Source organism: Neophocaena asiaeorientalis, unplaced genomic scaffold (assembly GCF_003031525.2).
Source record: "Neophocaena asiaeorientalis asiaeorientalis breed wild unplaced genomic scaffold, Neophocaena_asiaeorientalis_V1.1 scaffold256, whole genome shotgun sequence".
NCBI classification, from domain to species: domain Eukaryota; kingdom Metazoa; phylum Chordata; class Mammalia; order Artiodactyla; family Phocoenidae; genus Neophocaena; species Neophocaena asiaeorientalis.
The window spans coordinates 479,528-500,042 of NW_020185324.1; the positions used below are offsets into that span (position 1 = coordinate 479,528).

Sequence of the window (20,515 nt, forward strand, 5' to 3'; positions counted from 1 at the left end):
GGTCCGTTAGTTTCTCCAAAATTAATGAGTCCTCAGCAGCAGGTTCACATTTGTGGACTTCCAGGGTGAAAGCTTTACCCCAAAGCACAAGTCATCTAAGTTACAGGGAGATAAAGCTGGCTACTGTGGAGATAATTCCACACATAACAGAAGGATTTAACACAGGATGCTGGGGATCCACTTCCTGCTAGCCTTGGAAAAAATGAGGTTTGTTATTTTGTGTATATTAGGTGTATCGGAGAATCAAAATCAAACTCAGGATCCAGGTGTAGACTATATGATGTAAATCTGGGGGTTTTTTTGCCAAAAAAAAAAAGGCCTGGGTTTGAGGAGGGGAAGCTAAACTAACAGGCATATAATGAAGCTGCTATCAGGCTCCAATTTTCTCTGCAGGTGCCCCAGTCACAACTGGAGAAAGATATGACATGGCTCTTAGGTTCGTCTGTAGTCCCAGCATGCCTAAAAAGGTCCTAATTTCTAAAATGAGATATTCTTCTCTTGGGAGACTGGGTAACAAAGCAGGCTTCTGCTTCAGGATTCTGAGGAGTATAATTCTCCCCCAAACACGTATCATCATTTTCTTGGTGACCTAGTTTCCTGACACAAGAGAAAAGTTGACTAAATCCTCCTCTTCACTCTAAGGAGTATGGACGTGACATCACACCTCTCCACCAGCCAAAAGTGTGTTTGCTCTGAACTGAGTTTTATTCAGTTGATGAGATGGGGTAGGCTGGGGTCTTGGCAATAAAGTGCTTTGTTAGGGCATGGGTGATGGCTATCTTGCCTCCAAATTATATCAGCTGCTCTATCACCTGGATTTCCCAGGCTTACAAACCTCTTTGTGGAATTCCTGAGCTGAAGAACCTTTTTATCTATCCCATGTGCCTGGAATTAGCTAAGACATTTCTATGAGTATTTATAACCAGCATCTACTCTAGCACAGTACCAGGGAAAGTGTTATTGGCTGTCAGACAGACTTGTTGGTAAATATCAGAGTCTCTACTTGCACATAGTATTGAAAAAAATTACGGCGACCTTACATTCCATTATTACCTTGGCATACTACTAAATTGACTCTATGATTCCTTTTATAAGAGTCTAGACCGATTCTTGCTCTTGCATGCACACACCATCTCTGTGAAGCTTTGATCTTTGTAATTCTTTTTTGTGAAAGACCTTTAATTCTACCTAAGTTTTTGCTCTGTGTGCTCTGGTTGTTATTTATATGCTGTCTCAAGTCTCCTTTGCAATGCTGGGCAAACCACATTCCTCAGGCTCCTTGGACAGGTTCTGCCAGTTGAGGACACTGTAAGGAAGCGGGGTGGGTGGAAGAGAGAAGGGTCTCTTCTCTTATTTTTTTTCCTTCCTTCTTTGGACGATGTCTTTGGAGCCGGTTTTGTCCCTGCCACTATCCCAGCTCTTTAGGTGACGTCCTCCTCCATTGTCCCTGCTCCTAAGGGGGCATCTGGTCCCCACGTGGGGCCCTCCTTCATGAGTCTAGGTTCTGGTGACATGGTAGGGCTCCGGCTAGGAGCTGCTTCCTGCAGTTAGTGATTTACCTGGGTTTCTGCAACTCCCTCCTTTCACTCTTCCAGCCTCCCATGCTCTGTAACCAATTCCCTTGCCTAAATTCTTTGAAGTTCCAAATGTGTTTTCTGTTTCCTTGACAGAACTCTGACTAATAAAGTACTCCATGAGGGCTTTTTGCCAAAAACAACTATATCTTGCCCCTTACAGTGGGACTTACGGGGAAGCTACAAGGTGTTAGGGTCTGGAATCACTTGATTATTTTAACAAGTATTTTGAGGCTGCTTACTATGTGCCAAGAGGCATAAGTGCTTTCTAATTATTATTTCATTTAATCTTTCTAACAACGCTCTGGGGCGGTAGCATCATAATCCGTATTTTATTAATGAAGAACCGAGGCACACAAAGGTAAAGTGACTTGCCCAATGTTCGATAGCTAGAAGTGGCAGTTTGAGGACTAATGCCCTAACTGATGATTTATAATAGTCAAAGTGAAAGAGAAAAACCTGGCCGGGGCTGGAGGGGTCAAGGAGGTCTGTCTGCAGGTAGGAGTATTCAGAAGAAGAAGCATAAAAGCACAGAGTCTGGAGAGGTCAGATTCAAAATTCAGCATCAACAGGAGGGTTGCAGAGACCTTTCAAGGGGCTGGCAGAGCCCCCAGCTGGCATCTGGGTATGGCAGGGAGCTGCCGTGGCCACAGCAGATACTGCAGGCACGTGCTGGCCGTCCCTGGAGGTTATGGTTAGAGAACTGGAATTACTAGCAAGTTCTTGCACCCAACTTTCTTCTCCCTTCATTTTGTAAGTAATGAAGCTTCCTTTTAACCTTACTATGTCAACAGAGGATATGGGATTTCCTAAATCAAGCAGAAACATACCTAACAAAAGTCTCTTCTCAATGAAATTCTGCCATTTACAACAATGTAATGGGTATTACGTAGAGGGTATTATGCCTAGCGAAATAAGTCAGAGAAAGACAAATATTGTATGTTATCACTTACATGTGAAATCTAAAAAATAAAACAAATGAATGAATATAACAAAAACAGAAACATATTCACAGATACAGAGAACAAACTAGTGATTACCAGTGGGGAGAGGGAAGGGGGGAGGGGCAAGATAGGGGTAGGAGATTAAGAGATACAAACTACCATGTAGAAAATAAATAAGCAACAAGGTTATATTGTACAGCACAGGCAATCTGGTTAATATTTTATAAGAACTTTGAATGGAGTATAATCTATAAAAATACTGAATCACTAGGTAGTATACCTGAAACTAATATAGAATTACAAATCAACTATATTTCAATTCAAAAATAAGTCTCTTCTCTATGATCATGTAACAATTTGGAGTCAACCTGTAGAGCTGGAAAATAAAAACGTAAGGAAATAGTTATTTTAGGTTTCTTATGAATTTAACTTAATGTCACATTTTTAGTGTTTGAACACTAAGAATCTAACATCTTTGAAATGAAAAACCTTAACTCAAAATCACATGGAAAAAGAAAAGGCAAAACGGGTAAGAAAGAAGAGAACTTGTGTGGATGTTACTGAATTTCCATTAAAAGCATCATCTAAAAGCCATCTTGTCTGAGACGTGATGATATGGACGAGGGCAGCTGTTGAATGGCTGAGGCTCGTGCCTGATATTCTCTGTCAATGCTGTGCATGGAAATCATGGCTGTACTTTTTAGCCATTTGACCCCAGGAAAGTTAGCTAATGTTGCTAAGCAACTCCCATCCGTAAACTGGAGATAACGAAGATAATGACCTTATAGGGTTGCTGTGAGAATTGAGTGACTTGATCCCATGTTAAGAACTTAACACAGACCCTTACTAAGGTCCAATAATTAGCTGTTTTTGTAGTTGTTATTGGATTCTTATTGGCGATTTGAAGTATGACTAGTACTATGACAGAGAAGTTCCCATAGTTACCACGTTTTTAGTAAGCAAACTTAGCCCAATGACTTCTAGAATAAACATCATAGGTAGATGTTAACATAAGCACAGCACTTTGCCTACTGGAAATACTATAGTTATTAAATAGCAAAAAACGGCTCAAACACAGGGCCAGAATTCACATTAGGAAAAAAATCAGCCAATTGACCATCTGTGCATAACACACACATCAAGGATAAGACCAGAAGTCTTTGGAGACCATGATGAAAGGGGTGGTACAGTGGAAAGAACATGAGGCTTGGACCCCAGAGACCTGTGTGACAGTTTAAATCCTATTAGCAGGCTATGTGACCTTGGATATGTCACATAATGCATGTCTCTGCATTTCTCTTTCCTTATCTTTTAGACACATCTGTAAGATAATGGGTCTCTAATATTCTTTGGGATGGCTCTACTTGTATGTCTTTAACTTTGAGTGGTAAGCAATTTGTGGGGAGGTACCTTTAGCTGGAGGCAATGGTTCCACCCTCTCCTACGTTTGCCATACTCTACAGGCAGGAAGAAAGCGGCACAGAACTTTGCTTGGAACCACTGAGGCAGCCTCTGAGGTCTAGAATGTTGGACCCATCATTTAGGGAGCCTTTGTCAGCTGTCCCTCTATGGGCAAATGACCAGTGGTTTTCCTCTGACCTATCTGCCCTTCTCACAATACATCAAATGTCTTCAGGATGAGTCAACTATTAGAAATAGCCACTAGCAAAACATGAAACTAGACAGAGTGGTGATGTTGGAAAAGGCACCTTTAATGGGGAAAGGATAAATATATTGGAATGCAGTAGGGTTTTCTATACCTATGCATAATCAAAGCTTCAGCTTTGCTACCAACTGTGCAGGAAATCACAAAAAAGAATTAATATTCATGTGTGTAACCAATTTCCACAACATTAAACTAACTTGTTCTTAACTTTGAGATAGAACACATTTGCCTCTGCATTTCTTAGTGCTCAATTTATACCTCCTTTCAAAGGACAGAATTATTATTAGGAAAGAAAAATTTAAGAATAAAAACTTCAGAATATAAATCCCACTATTTGAAAGGGAAGCAAGAATCCACAATAGTTTCTTTTTATTCCTGTGAATTGCATGCTCTAACATAGCACTGTTGAGCAGAACTTGAAAATATGTACCCCCAGTAAACAGGTCAAATATATACTTTAAAAAATGATACTATTTTTTTCTTTGCTTCCTAGTCAATTTTTGGAGTACACTTAAAAAAAAAAAAAGAATAAATTGCAATTGGGGTTTTTGAAGTCACAAACAATAATCATTTTAAAAAAGGAATAATTCTAAGAGACAGCAGCTTCCCATTGCGGTATATAATTTAGGTGTGGAGACAACCAGGCACTAACTGACACTTTTCAAACTTAAGGATTCTGAAAAGACTGACAGAATGACAACCACTAGCTGAAGTATCTACAGCGTATTTAAGTGCAGATATGTTTAGTATAATGCAAAGTGGGAAAACAGACCACTCTGCCTTAACAGAAAAATGATTCAGAGATAAAGGAAGAGAAAAACCTAACACGTGAATTATAACATCAGTTTTCTTTCCAGGCTATCTGGATTAGGTCTTAAACCTTAGCGGGCCACATGAGACTTAGAATATTGTCTATGTATTACCTCAAGAGATACCACGTAGGACTAGGAGGGCTCTAAAGGAAAAAATGGTAGGAACAAAATATGACAACTTCTTTTCAGTTTTCTGGTAAGGTTTTCCTGTTGAATAATTAGGGGTGGGTATGGTGGGGAGGGAAGTAGGGATATGGATTCCCAGGGGTTCGCTTGCCATAACTTCTCTTCAGGGTTCTTTAGCACGTCTGTGCTTTTTTCCCACCTTTTCCTTATGATTTCCATAAGGCAGTCATTAAGATCCAAGGTATGTCTTTGGCTTCTCTTATACATTAAGGCTAAAAGCAGAGATGCCCACAGGAGCAGGCAGGCAAGAGCAGAGGTGAACAAAGCAGAGGTTGCTGACCTGGAGGGTCCATGCTTCTCCCCTCCAGCAGATAAATGCCAGGAAGCAATGGAGCCAAGTGGTGCCAAAGCTAGTGATTTTTCAAAAGGATCTGGGCATTGTAGTGAAACAATATGATTTTAAAATGTTAGCTTCTTTTAAAGCATTCTAGGTTCACTCCAGAGGGCAGACAGCAGAAGCAAAAAGAACTACAATCCTGCAGCTTGTGGAATGAAAACCACATTCACCGAAAGACAGACAAAATGAAAAGGCAGAAGACTATGTACCAGATGAAGGAACAAGATAAAACACCAGAAAAACAACTACATGAAGTGGAGATAGGCAACCTTCCAGAAAAACAATTCAGAATAATGATAGTGAAGATGATCCAGGAACTCGGAAAAAGAATGAAGGCAAAGATAGAGAAGATGCAAGAAATGTTTAACAAAGACCTAGAAGAATTAAAGAACAAACAAACAGAGATGAACAATACAATAACTGAAATGAAAAATACACTAGAAGGAATCAATAGCAGAATAACTGAGGCAGAAGAATGGATAAGTGACCTGGAAGACAGATGGTGGAAATCACTGCCTCAGAACAGAAGAAAGAAAAAAGAATGAAAACAAATGAAGACAGCCTAAGCACCCTCTGGAACAACATTAAATGCCCCAACAGTCAAATTATAGGGGTCCAAGAAGGAGAAGAGAGAGAGAAAGGAACTGAGAAAATATAGGAAGAGATTATAGTTGAAAACTTCCCTGACAAGGGAAAGGAAGTAGCCACCCAAGTCCAGGAACTGAAGACAGTCCCAGGCAGGATAAACCCAAGGAGAAACACACAAAGACACATAGTAATCAAACTGACAAAAATTAAAGACAAAGAAAAAATTTTTAAAAGCAACAAAGGAAAAATGACAAATAACATACAAGGGAACTCCCATAAGGTTAACAGCTGATTTCTCAGCAGAAACTCTACAAGCTAGAAGGGAGTGGAATGATATATTTAAAGTGATAAAAGGGAAGAACCTACAACCAAGATTACATGGATTCTCAATATATGCAATCAACCAATGTGATACACCATATTAACAAATTGAAGAATGAAAACCATATGATCGTCTAAATAGATACAGAAAAAGCTTCTGACAAAATTCAACACTGATTTATGATAAACACTCTCCAGAAAATGGGCATAGAGGGAACCTACCTCAATATACTAAAGGCCATATATGACAAACGCACACCTAACATCATTCTCAACGGTGAAAAACTGAAAGCATTTCCTCTTAGATCAGGAACAAGACAAGGATGTCCACTCTCACCACTATTATTCAACATAGTTTTGGAAGTCCTAGCCATGGCAATCAGAGAAGAAAAAGAAATAAAAGGAATACAAATTGGAAAAGAAGAAGTAAAACTGTCACTGTTCGCAGATGACATGATACTATACATAGATAATCCTAAAGATGCCACAAGAAAACTACTAGAGCTAATCAATGAATTTGATAAAGTTGCAAGGTACAAAATTAATGTGCAGAAATCTCTTGCATTCCTATACACTAACAATGAAAGGTCAGAACGAGAGATTAAGGAAACAATCCCATTCACCATGGCAACAAAAAGAATAAAATACCTATAAATAAACCTACCTAAGGAGACAAAAGACCTGTCTGATGATGAAAGAAATCAAACATGACACAAATAGATGGAGAGATACACCATGTTCTTGGACTGGAAGAATCAATATTGTGAAAATGACTATACCTCCCAAAGCAATCTACAGATTCAACGCAATCCCTAAGAAATTACCAGTGGCATTTTTTACAGAAGTAGAACAAAAAATCTTAAAATTTGTATGGAGACACAAAAGACCCCGAATAACCAAAGCAATCTTGAGGGAAAAAAATGGAGCTGGAAGAATCAGACTCCCTGACTTCAGATTATACTACAAAGCTACAGTAATCAAGACAATATGGTACTGGCACAAAAACAGAAATATAGATCAATGGAACAGGATAGAAAGTCCAGAGATAAACCCACACATCTATGGTCAACTAATCTATGACAAAGGAGGCAAGGAAATAAAATGGAGAAAGGACAGTCTCTTCAATAAGTGGTGCTGGGAAAACTGGACAGCTACATGTAAAAGAATGAAATCACAACATTCCCTAACACCACACACAAAAATAAACACAATATGGATTAAAGATGTAAATGTAAGACCAGGCACTATAAAACTCTTAGAGGAAAACATAGGAAGAAGACTCTTTGACATAAATCACAGCAAGATCTTTTCTACCCACCTCCTAGAGTAATGGAAAAAAACCCAAAAAACATATGGGACTTAATGAAACTTAAAAGATTTTGCACAGCAAAGGAAACCATAAACAAGAAAAAAAGACAACCCTCAGAATGGATGAAAATATTTGCAAATGAATCAATGGACAAAGAATTACTCTCCAAAATATATAAACAGGTCATGCAGCTCAATATTAAAAAAAACAAACAACCCAATTAAAAAATGGGCAGAAGATCTAAATAGACATTTATCCAAAGAAGACATACAGATGGCCAAGAGGCACATGAAAAGCTGCTCAACATCACTAATTATTAGAGAAATGCAAATCAAAACTACAATGAGGTATCACCTCACACCAGTTAGAATGGGCATCATCAGAAAATCTACAAACAACAAATGCTGGAGAGGGTGTGGAGAAAAGGGAACCTTCTTGCACTGTTGGTGGGAATGTAAATTGATACAGCCAGTATGGAGGGTCCTTAAAAAACTAAAAATAGAATTACCATATGACCCAGCAAACCCACTACTGGGCATATTCCCAGAGAAAACCATAGTTCAAAAAGACACATGCACCCCAATGTTCACTGCAGCACTATTTACAATAGCCAGGTCATGGAAGCAACCTAAATGCCCATCGACAGATGAATGGATAAAGAAGAAGTGGTACATATATACAATAGAATATTACTCAGCCATAAAAAGGAACGAAACTGGGTCATCTGTAGAGACGTAGATGGACCTAGAGACTGTCATACAGAGTGAAGTAAGTCAGAAAGAGAAAAACAAATATCGTATATTAATGCATATACGTGGAATCTAGAGAAATGGTACAGATGAACTGGTTTGCAAGGCAGAAATAGAGACACAGATGTAGAGAAAAAATGTATGGACACCAAGGGGGGAAAGAGGGCGGGTGGTGGTGGTGGATGAACTGGGAGATTGGGATTCACATATATATACACTAATATGTGTAAACTAGATAACATAATAAATAAGTAAGTAAGTAAATAAATAAATAAATAAATTGTATAGCACTCTACGAAAAAAAAATTCTAGGTTCACAACATGCTTTTCTTTGGCTTGCATTCCTTTGGAAGAACACCCACTTGATTGTGACAAAGGCTGCTGGTGGGCCAGCTCAGTGGTGTGTAGCTGGCGTGGTTTTCTGATGTTCAGCCCAGAGCCCACTTCCCAAGCCTTTTTAAAGACTTTGTGAATTCCCTGTATCAAATCCCTTTCTGCTTAAGATAGAGTGGTTTCTTGTTTTTGCAACTGAACCCGGATGGATAGCTTAATATAAGATATCAAATCGCAATTTGGAGACACAATGCCACAGAAGATTTATTTCAAACAATTCTCTTCAAAAAAAAAGGGGGGGGGGCAGAAATATCATAGATAACACTGATGCTTTTCCCATCTAAATACACATGTTAACCACTGTCAGCATAAATAAAAGTACCAAGAGTTATACCATAGCCCTGGAGCATGCAGAGGTAGCTTGCTCCCAAGCTGGCCAGAAAGGATTGGGAGTCAGAAGGAACTCTGATTCAGATCCTGAAGGAACCTTATGAATACCCAAGAGTTGAATACCTCTGGCCAAGAGACCGAATACTTAGTCAAAACCACTGCCACCAAAAACAAACAAACAAAACCCTTTTATTTTTGTGCTGAAAATTCTAGTAAATAATTTAATACATATCCAACTATCTGCCCTGATAATGAGAATAGTAGCAAATGGTAAGAAACCACCGCAGCTTCACATGAGAATTGTTTTTGACCTTGCAAAGCATTTCCTGCAACTTTCCAGCCATCTTTCGAGCTGCTATTTATATTTGAGAGCAAAACAACTGCCTTCAGCTGTACCGTACAGATAGCAAAAACTGTTGCTTGACAAATTTACAGAACAAACTTGAACATTCAAAGTACACATTCGTTTTAGGTATAAGTCCCTTCAAATTCTTCTAATTTGAGGAAGCTAACCAAATTACTTTTACAGTTCAGGTGAGTTGAATAATTTACAATGGAGCCTTATTTGCTGGTCCTACAGCAGAGCTATCCAAACAGAAGCCCAGCCAAGATTTGTGATTCACCTTGTCATTTGCTCCTTTTCTCTAGACCTAGATGGGCTGTCTCACCTGCTACCACCTAACCTGTATCTAGCCAAGAGAGAAGGCAACAGCAACAAAAAGAGAATTTCTAGAACCTCCAACTACCAAAACTTAACTTGCCAAAAAACCAAGCTAGAATTTATAAATATGCACACATTAAAAATGAATCTACCATATTGAGTCCTCTTTCTGGAAGTGAACCAAGTTGCTAGGGTGCAGGGGGAAATGACTTACAGTATAAAAAACATTTCACCTGCACAAATTTGATCTTGATTCTTGAGAGCTGAATTATGACAAGAACCAGTTCAACATTTAACAGATAATTTTCGACAAAGTATACATAGTTATCCCTGACCTGTAATTGAAGCTAGTTACAAAAGTGCATATATAAACACAGAAAAAATAGCTAATCCCACAACGTTGTGACCTCTTTGTAGAGGTACTTTCTATTACGAGAACCAATGTTTGAGAATATTTTGTTAAAAAAATAATAATAACAAATTAACTTTCTATCTAAGAAACTTCAGTACCCCTCCCCAATATTCAAATTCACTTTAAATGTTTGAGAGTCCCTGTATTAGTTTCCTATTGCTGCTGTGACAAATTGTCATAAGCTTAATGTCTTAAAATAAGTCCAATTTATTATTTTATAGCTCTGGCAGTTAGGAGTCCTAGAATTCAAGGGGTTGGAAGAACTGTGTTCCTTTGTGGGTGCTCTAAGGGAGAATCTGTTTCCTTGCCTGTTTTGGCATTTAGACTCTGCCTGCATTCCTTGACTCATGCCCCGTCCTCCACCTTCAAAGCCAACAGTGTAGCATCTTCAAATCTTTTCTCTCTCTGACCTCTGCTTCTGCCATCACATCTCCTTCTCTGACTCTAATCTTCCTGACTTCCTCTGACAAGGACCCTGTGATTACATTGGGCCTATCTGCATAATTCAGGATACTCCTCCCATCTCCAGACCTTTAACTCAGTCATAATGGCAAAGCCCCCTTTGCGACAGCCTCTTCAATAAGTGGTACTGGGAAAACTGGACAGCTACGTGTAAAAGAATGAAACTAGAACACTCCCTAACACCATACACAAAAATAAACTCAAAATGGATTCAAGACCTAAGTGTAAGGCCAGACACTATAAAACTATTAGAGGAAAACATAGGCAGAACACACTGTGACATAAATCACAGCAAGAACCTTTTTGACCCACTTCCTAGAGAAATGTAAATAAAAACAAAAATAAACAAATGGGACCTAATGAAACTTCAAAGCTTTTGCACAGCAAAGGAAACCATAAACAAGACAAAAAGACAACCCTCAGAATGGGACAAAATATTTGCCAATGAAGCAACTGACAAAGGATGAATCTCCAAAATTTACAAGCAGCTCATGCAGCTCAATATCAAAAAACAAACAACTCAATCCAAAAATGGATGGAAGACCTAAATAGACATTTCTCCAAAGAAGATATACAGATTGCCAACAAACACATGAAAGGATGCTCAACATCAATAATCATTAGAGAAATGCAAATCAAAACTACAATGAGGTATCATCTCACACCAGTCAGAATGGCCATCATCAGAAAATCTATAAACAGTAAATGCTGGAGAGGGTGTGGAGAAAAGGGAACCCTCTTGCACTGTTGGTGGGAATGGAAATTGATACAACCACTATGGAGAACAGTATGGAGTTACCTTAAAAAGCTAAAAACAGAACTACCATGTGACCCAGCAATCCCACTATTGGGCATATACCCTGAGAAAACCATAATTCAAAAAGAGTCATGTACCACAATGTTCATTGCAGCTCTATTTACAATAGCCAGGACATGGAAACAACCTAAGTGTCCATCGACAGACGAATGGATAAAGAAGATGTGGCACATATATACAATGGAATATTACTCAGCCATAAAAAGAAACGCAACTGAGTTATTTGTAGTGAGGTGGATAGACCTAGAGTCTGTCATACAGAGTGAAGTAAGTCAGAGAGAGAAAAACAAATACCGTATGCTAACACATATATATGGAATCTAAAAAGAAAAAAAATAGGGTTCTGAAGAACCCAGGGGCAGGACAGGAATAAAGACGCAGATGTAGATAATGGACTTGAGGCCACGGGGAGGGGGAAGGGTAAGCTGGGACAAAGTGAGAGAGTGGCATGGACATATATACACTACCAAATGTAAAACAGATAGCTAGTGGGAAGCAGCTGCATAGCACAGGGAGATCAGCTAGGTGCTTTGTGACCACCTAGAGGGGTGGGACAGAGAGGGTGGGACAGAGGGAGGCACGAGAGGGAGGGGATATGGGGATATATGTATACGTACAGCTGATTCACTTTGATATGCAGCAGAAACTAACACAACATTGCAAAGCAATTATACTCCAATAAAGATGTTAAAAAAATTAAAAAAAAAAAAGTCCCTTTTGCTCTATAAGGTAACAGCATCACAGATACCAGGGATTAGGCTGTGCACAAACTGCGGGGGCTGTTATTCTGTCAGCAGTTACTAAGGTCACTCATACCAAAAGAAAATATTCAGATACTTTGTAGCTATCTGTGTAAACATTAACCAGGAGTGCTTGCTTAAAAAATCCACTCATACGATTATTAAAATAAAAATGATGAAAGATTCATCTTCTTCCACAAAGTACATAGTTTCTACAGGACATAATGATTAACTGTACAGAAAAATCAGGAGGGTTTTCCCTCCTGTCACAGTAAATATCCAGCATTTTCTCTCTTTCTCTTACAGGGCAGGCGACGGTCCCATCCTGGTTGTTAGGGATGACTTGTTCTCATTCAGAGATACTGCCTAGCTGTGATGTTAGTGTGGTAATAGCCGACTGGTAGTTTGATTGCACTAAGTATTACCTGCTTGAATAAAGCGTGGTCCTGTCGTGTGGATAATGTTCATTGACGTACAAGGAAGAAGATGAAATTGTGGTCGCCAAGGAAGCAGCTTCAAACAGCGATGGAGTGCTAGGCACCAGGTCTGGCCTGTGCCGGGATCCCAATGCTGGGTGACAAAAAGCAAACAAACACTCATGAATCTCGGTAAGAAATGCTGCTTTAGTGTATATAATAATTTAAATGAGTCAAAGGCATTCATTCTACATACCAGGCTGCAAATTAAATTACGAAATAACTGTGCTCTTTTGAACTACAGCAGAAATGTAAAATAGCTTCTTGCAAACAGGTAAAACAGAAAGGAAATTGCATTAATTTACAAAATGGCTTATGGAAATGCCATTATGAATGTTCTTTTAAAAACCTAATAAAGTGATTTACTGTTTCTTGAAAGATGACATAAAAAGCTCCTAGGAGCTTAAGGAGATAATTCGACAGAGATTAAAAGGATGATTGGCAAATGTATAAACAGACAGTGAACTTGCTTTCCTCTCCCGAGGCTATGCCCATATCTGTGATTCTCAGTGCAGATCTAAGAACTCAGACTTGTTAACAGCCAAGAAAAAAATGCTTCACAGACTAACAGCCAGCTATACCTTAACACTGTTTGAGCCCACATACATCTTTGAATATTATCCACAGCTCTTCTTGACATTATATTCTAACAGCAAGCCTGCCTTTTTAAAAATGAGAAAACTCTTATTTTTCTTTAAAATGTAGGTACCTATGAAAATACTTATGCAAGAGCCCTCCCTCATCAGGAAAGTGGAACAGTCAAGGCTGAGCAGTGACCCAGCCTACTCTCTCTATGTGGATTTTTTTTTTTTTGAGAGTTGAATCTGGATCTTTTTTTTTTTTTTCTGGATCATTTTTAATCATCCTATCCTAAACTTTGGACAAATTCACATTCATGATTGCTTAGCTTGTCAGAGATAGTATTTTGTTTAAAGGTCCAGCCACAAAGAACAGAGCTCCTTTAAAAAGAGACATGCACGTTCCCAGAGATAGAACGCTGTGGATAAATCCTGTCTTTAAAGTTCTATAGTTGGGCTCAAGCTGATTTATTTTTCACCAGTGGAGATATTATATAACTTTATGGAACTATAGCTGACCTATAACAATGTATTAGTCTTACGGTATACAACTTTGTGATTAGATTTATGTATATATTGTGAACTGATCATCACAGTAAGTTGAATTAACGTCCTATCACCACAGTTCAGCATTTTTCTCTGGTGATGAGCATTTTTAAGATCTCCTCTCTTAGCAACTTTCAAATATGCCATGCAGTATTATTAGCTCGTGTCACCACGCTGTACTGTGGATTCTTTTTAATCACTTCCCCAAACTAAACTAAAACAGATGATAATAAATACAATATAACCTTACAGTGTTTCTTGTATTCCTTTATAGGCACAATAGGCTCAAAATTATGTACTGTCAGGAAGTGAACGAATGGAAATTGATCCTAATAGGCACTATCATGTGAGTGTGAGGTTTGGATTTTGGACTTGGAGGGATATAGATGGAGAGGTGGGGTGAGGCATGGAGGGAGACGGGGGCAAGCACAGAAGGCCTGGACTCTGGACTAGGAATCCAGACACACATTAAAATGTATGAGATGCTGCAGCTCTGCATCCGATTCAGATCAAAATAAAGAACTGCCATGATGAATAACAGATGATAATCATACAAAAACACAAGTGACAACATGCTCAACATGCAAAAATCAGAAAGGCTTCCATACGACAGTTGGCTAGCAGTCTTCAATATACTTGATCCCCCCCCAAAAAAAAATATATATACTTGATCCCACCTTCTCATTAAATACAGAGAAAAATATGAAAACTCTCAGTAACATAGAAAACTGAATCTGAAAAATAACCTCACATCAGATTCCAATGAATCACTACTAAATATAAGGCAGATAGAGCTAGACTGAGAACAGCTAATGCAGACTCAGGTCTTGGGCATTCTCAGCCTGATTTCATAAACCAGGGGCTCGCTGAGTGACACAATACAGAAACACACTACCTGTCCAGTGACTCAGGCCCAGGTCAGACAGCACCCAAACACTGGGTGGCTGACCCTTAGGAGCAGTTCTTTGAAGTAGAGAACTGTTCCCTTATGTGCCCATACTCTTCAGTTTTTTAAAAATAACTAGTGTGGTGGGCAGAATCCTAGGATGACTCTCAATGACCTGCACCCTTGTATAATCTCCCTTTGAGTGTGGGTGGAAGCTGTGAGAAGGATGAGGTTTTACTCCTGTGATTATCTTATGTGGCAAAAGGAATCTTGCAGATGTAATTAAGGCCACTAATCAGTTAACTCTGAGTTAGTCAAAGGGAAGGTTATTCAGGTGAGCTTGGCCTAGTCACGTGAGCCCTTTAAATTTGTGTCTAGAGGTCAGAGATGGTGATGGCAGAGATTCCGAGTGTAAGGGGGATTGACCTGCAAGAAATTCTCTGTCTGAAGATGGAGGGGGGCTGCATGGCAAGAAATGAGGATGCTCTCTAGGGGCTGAGCCTGGCCCACAGCTGTTAGACAGCAATGACATAGGACTTCAGCTCTACAACTGCAAGGAAGTGAATTCTGCCAACAACAGGATGAGCCTGGGGGAGGATTCTTCTCCAGAAACACCAGATGAGAACTCAGCCAGCTGACACCTTGATCCCAGTTTTTGAGACCCTGAAAAGCTGTGTCGGAGAACGCAGGTAAGCCTTGCTAGTCTTCTGACTTATAGAACTGTGAGCTAATAAATGGAGGTTATAATAAGCTGCTAACTAACTTTCTGGTAATTTGTCACATGGCAAAAGGAGACTAATACAACCCAGACATACTGAGAATGATAGAAAACAAATGATTAAAAACTGGAGGGAAAGTTGGTAATGACTTGGTGCATTACGAAAGGGGAAGTCCCCAAGTATAGAGCATTATAGAAAGGCCGAACCTTGCAGCAAACTTTGTAGATGCAGAGAATTGTCAAGATAAACTCATTTAAAAATAGTACGTTAACAGTTTCAAAGAATATGCTCCATAGGTTTTTATTCAACCTTCAGAGACTTTTTCTGGTGAAGTACCTTTAGATCTAAAGCAATGAGTCCAATAGCTCAGCTGAAAAAAGCATAATTTGTGCACTGCTTCCTACGTTTCCAGACTTTCTAGATGCTGTGTACTGTATTTATTATACTTAACCCTAAGATTAACAACTGGACTCATGGCTTAAACTTTAGAAGCAATATATACATTTTTATTGAGGTATAGCTGATAGAAGTCATATTGACCACACTATTTGAAAGTTTAACTATCACAGTTTAAAAATAAGTGTATCCTAGAAAATTAGGCAGTGTGGTAGGGAGATGCCAATGCAAGGGAAGTTTAGGGAAAGAGGTGGATGCCTGTCAGAAACTGGAGCCATCAACTCAGAGAGAGGAGCAAGGGCAATTCAGTAACTCCAGCTGAAATCACCAAATCTGCATCAAAGTTGGTTTATAAGATGAGAAAGAAACCCAACATGGCAGATATGGAAAAGTGCTGCAGAAGGGAAAAGGATGAACACACTATTCTGAAGACTGAGGAAAAGAAAAAGCCCAGAAGAGATCTAATCTTCTACAGGAAATAAAAGAAATTTTCGGGAGATGTTGGCATTCCCAAAATAATATACTGATAATAAAATCTAAAATGTCACTTCCTCTTATAGGATTAGAAGAGAAAATCCAAATGATCAACTCAATAGAGGAAAATATTTGATAAAATGCAACACTCATTCCTGATAAAAACTTTAGAAACTAGGAATAAAAAGAAACTTTCTTGACTTGATTCTGGGCATCAAATACAGCAAAATTCTTTCTCAGCAGTGAAACATGAGAAGCATTCCCTTTAAAATCAGGATGAGGCAAGGCCGCCCACAATCACTACTTCTATTCATCATTCTACCAGAAGTCCTAGTTAGCAAGTAAGAAGGGAAGAAAAAAAGATGTGAGATCTATGCAGTAGCAACAAACAGCCAGAAAAACCAAACCTTAAAAATATACTACCTGGGGAGAGACCTTCAAGATGGTGGAGGAGTAAAACATGGAGATCACCTTCCTCCCCACAAATACATCAGAAACACTTCTACACGTGGAACAACTCCTGCAGAACACCTACTGAATGCTGGCAGAAGACCTCAGACCTCCCAAAAGGCAAGAAACTCCCCATGTACCTGGGTAGGGCTAAAGAAAAAAGGAAAAACAGAGACAAAGAATAGGGACAGGACCTGCACCAGTGGGAGGGAACTGTGAAGGAGAAAAGGTTTCCACACACTAGGAAGCCCCTTCGCGGGTGGAGACTGTGGGTGGCGGAGGGGGGAAGCTTCGGAGCCGCGGAGGAGAGCGCAGCATCACGGGTGCGGAGGGCAAAGCAGGGAGATTCCCGCACAGAGGATCAGTGCCGACCAGCACTCGCCAGCCCGAGAGGCTTGTCTGCTCACCCGCCGGGGTGGGCGGGGCTGGGAGCTGAGGCTCGGGCTTCGGTCGCAACGCAGGGAGAGGACTGGGGATGGCGGCGCGAACACAACCTGCAGGGGGTTAGTGCGCCACGGCTAGCCGGGAGGGAGTCTGGGAAAAAGTCTGGACCTGCCGAAGAGGCAAGAGACCATTGTTTCGGGGTCTGCGAGAAGAGGGGATTCAGAGTACCACCTAAACGAGCTCCAGAGACAGGCGTGAGCCGTAGCTATCAGCGTGGACCCCAGAGACGGGCATGACATGCTAAGGCTAATACTGGAGCCACCAAGAAGCCTGTGTGCATGTACAGGTCACTATCCACACCTCTCCTACTGGGAGCCTGTGCAGCCCGCCACTGCCAGGGTCCCATGATCCAGAGACAACTTCCCCGGGAGAACACACGGTGCGCCTCAGGCTGTTGCAATGTCACGCCAGCCTCTGCCGCCGCACGCTCGCCCTGCATCTGTACCCCTCACGCCGACCTGAATGAGCCGGAGCCCCCGAATCAGCTGCTCCTTTAACCCCGCCCTGTCTGAGTGAAGAACAGACGCCCTCAGGCAACCTACACGCAGAGGCGGGCCCAAATCCAAAGCTGAACCCCAGGAGCTGTGTGAAGAAGGAAGAGAAAGAGAAATTTCCCCAGCAGTTTCAGGAGCAGTGGATTAAATCTGCAAAATCAACTTGATGTACCCTGCATCACTGGAATACCTGAATAGACAATGAATCATCCCCAAATCAAGGCAGTGGACTTTGGGAGCAACTGTAGACTTGGGGTTTGCTTTCTGCAACTAATTTGTTTCTGGTTTTATGTTTATCTTAGTTTAGTATTTAGAGTTTATTATCATTGATAGTTTTTTTAATTGATTTGGTTGCTCTCTTCCTTTTTTTTCTTAATATAGATATATATATTTTTTTCCTTTTTCTCTTTTTGTGAGTGTGTATGTGTATGCTTCTTTTGGTGATTTTGTCTGTATAGCTTTGCTTTGACCATTTGTCCTACGGTTCTGTCTTTTTTCTTTTTTTTAGTATACTTCTTAGCGCTTGTTATCATTGGTGGATTTGTTTTTGGTTTGGTTGATCCTTCATTATTTATTTTCTTTTTTTATTACTGTTTAATTTTTAATAATTTTTTATTTTAATAATTTTATTTCTTTCTTTTCTTCTCCCTTTTCTTCTGAGCCGTGTGGCTGACAGGGTCTTGGTGCTCTGGCCGGATATCAGGCCTGTGCGTCTGAGGTGGGAGAGCCGAGTTCAGGACACTGGTCCACCAGAGACCTCCCTGCTGTACATAGTATCAAGCAGCGAAAGCTCTCCCAGATATCTCCATCTCAACACTAAGACCCAGCTACACTCGTTGACCAGCAAGCTACAGTGATGGACACCCTATGCGAACCTAGCAAGACAGGAACACAACCCCACCCATTAGCAGAGAGGATGCCTGAAATCATAATAAGGTCACAGACACCCCAAAACACACCACTGGACGTGGTCCTGCCCACCAGAAAGACAAGATCCAGCCTCATCCACCAGAACACAAGGACTAGCCCCTCCACCAGAAAGCCTACACAACCCACTGAACCAACGTTAGTCACTGGGGACAGACACCAAAAACAACGGGAACTACGAACCTGCAGCCTGTGAAAAGGAAACCCCAAACGAAGTAAGTGAAGCAAAATGAGAAGACAGAGAAACACACAGCAGATGAAAGAGTAAGGTAAAAACCCACCAGACCAAACAAATGAAGAGGAAATAGGCAGTCTACCTGAAAAAGAATTCAGAATAATGACAGTAAAGATGATCCAAAATCTTGGAAATAGAATAAATACAAGAAACGTTTAACAAGGGTCTAGAAGAACTAAAGAGCAAACAAACAATGATGAAAGCCAATAAAATAGACAACCTGGAAGAAATGGACAACTTCTTAGAAAGGCACAACCTTCCGAGACTGAACCAAGAAAAAATAGAAAATATAAACAGACCAATAACTGCAATTGAGACTGTGATTGAAAATCTTCCAACAAACAAAAGCCCAGGAACAGATGGCTTCATAGGTGAATTCTATCAAACATTTAGAGAAGAGCTAACACATATACAAAGGAATCCCCATAAGGTAACAGCTGATCTTTCAGCAGAAACTCTGCAAGACAGAAGGGAGTGAAAGGACATATTTAAAGTGATGAAAGGGAAAAACCAACAACCAAGATTACTCTACCCAGCAAGGACCTCATTCAGATTCGATGGAGAAATTAAAACCTTTACAGACAAGAAAAAGCTAAGAGAATTCAGCACTACCAAACCAGCTTTACCACAAATGCTACAGGAACTTCTCTAGGCAGGTAACCAAGAGAAGGAAAAGACCTACAATAACAAACCCAAAACAATTCAGAAAATGGTAATAGTAACATACATATCAATAATTACCTTAAATGTAAATGGATTAAATGCTCCAACCAAGACATAGACTGGCTGGATGGATACAAAAACAAGACCCGTACATATGAAAGAGACCCACTTCAGGCCTAGGGACACATTCAGACTGAAAGTGAGGGAACAGAAAAAGATATTCCATGCAAGTGGAAATCAAAAGAAGCTGGAGTAGCAATTCTCATATCAGACAAAATAGACTTTAAAATAAAGACTATTACAAGAGACAAAGAAGGACACTACATAATGATCAAGGGATCAATCCAAGAAGAAGATATAACAATTGTAAATATTTATGCAACCAACATAGGAGCACCTCAATACATAAGGCAAGTGCTAACAGCCATAAAAGCAGAAATCAACAATAACACAAACATTTCCACTAAGATCAGGAACAAGACAAGGTTGTCCTCTCTCACCACTACTATTCAACATAGTTTCGGAAGTTTTAGGAACAGCAATCAGAGACGAGAAAGAATAAAAGGAATCCACATCAGAAAAGAAGAAGTAAAGCTGTCACTGTTTGCAGATAACATGGTACTATACATAGAGAATCCTAAAGATGCTACCGGAAAACTACTAGAGCTAATCAATGGATTTGAAATGAAAATAAATAAGGAAAAACAAGCTTTAAATGACACATTAAACAAGATGGACTTAACTGATATTAGTAGGACATTCTATCCAAAAACAACAGAATGCACTTTCTATTACTTTTTTCTTTTTAACATCTTTATTGGAGTATAATTGCTTTACAATGGTGTGTCAGTTTCTGCTTTATAACAAAGTGAATCAGCTATACATATACATATATCCTCATATCTCCTCCCCCTTGAGTCTCCCTC

The 20,515-nt window shown here is 39.8% G+C and overlaps 1 protein-coding gene across 3 annotated transcripts in view; it reads right to left on the bottom strand.

The window, feature by feature from the left end:
- Positions 1–20,515, bottom strand: part of PIP5K1B (phosphatidylinositol-4-phosphate 5-kinase type 1 beta) — a 318,123-nt gene that overhangs the window by 64,314 nt on the left and 233,294 nt on the right. For all 3 annotated transcript variants that reach the window (XM_024734304.1, XM_024734306.1, XM_024734305.1), the window contains exon 13: positions 12,727–12,871. In XM_024734304.1, the coding sequence (XP_024590072.1) occupies positions 12,727–12,871 (145 nt within the window). The remainder of the gene's footprint in view (positions 1–12,726; positions 12,872–20,515) is intronic.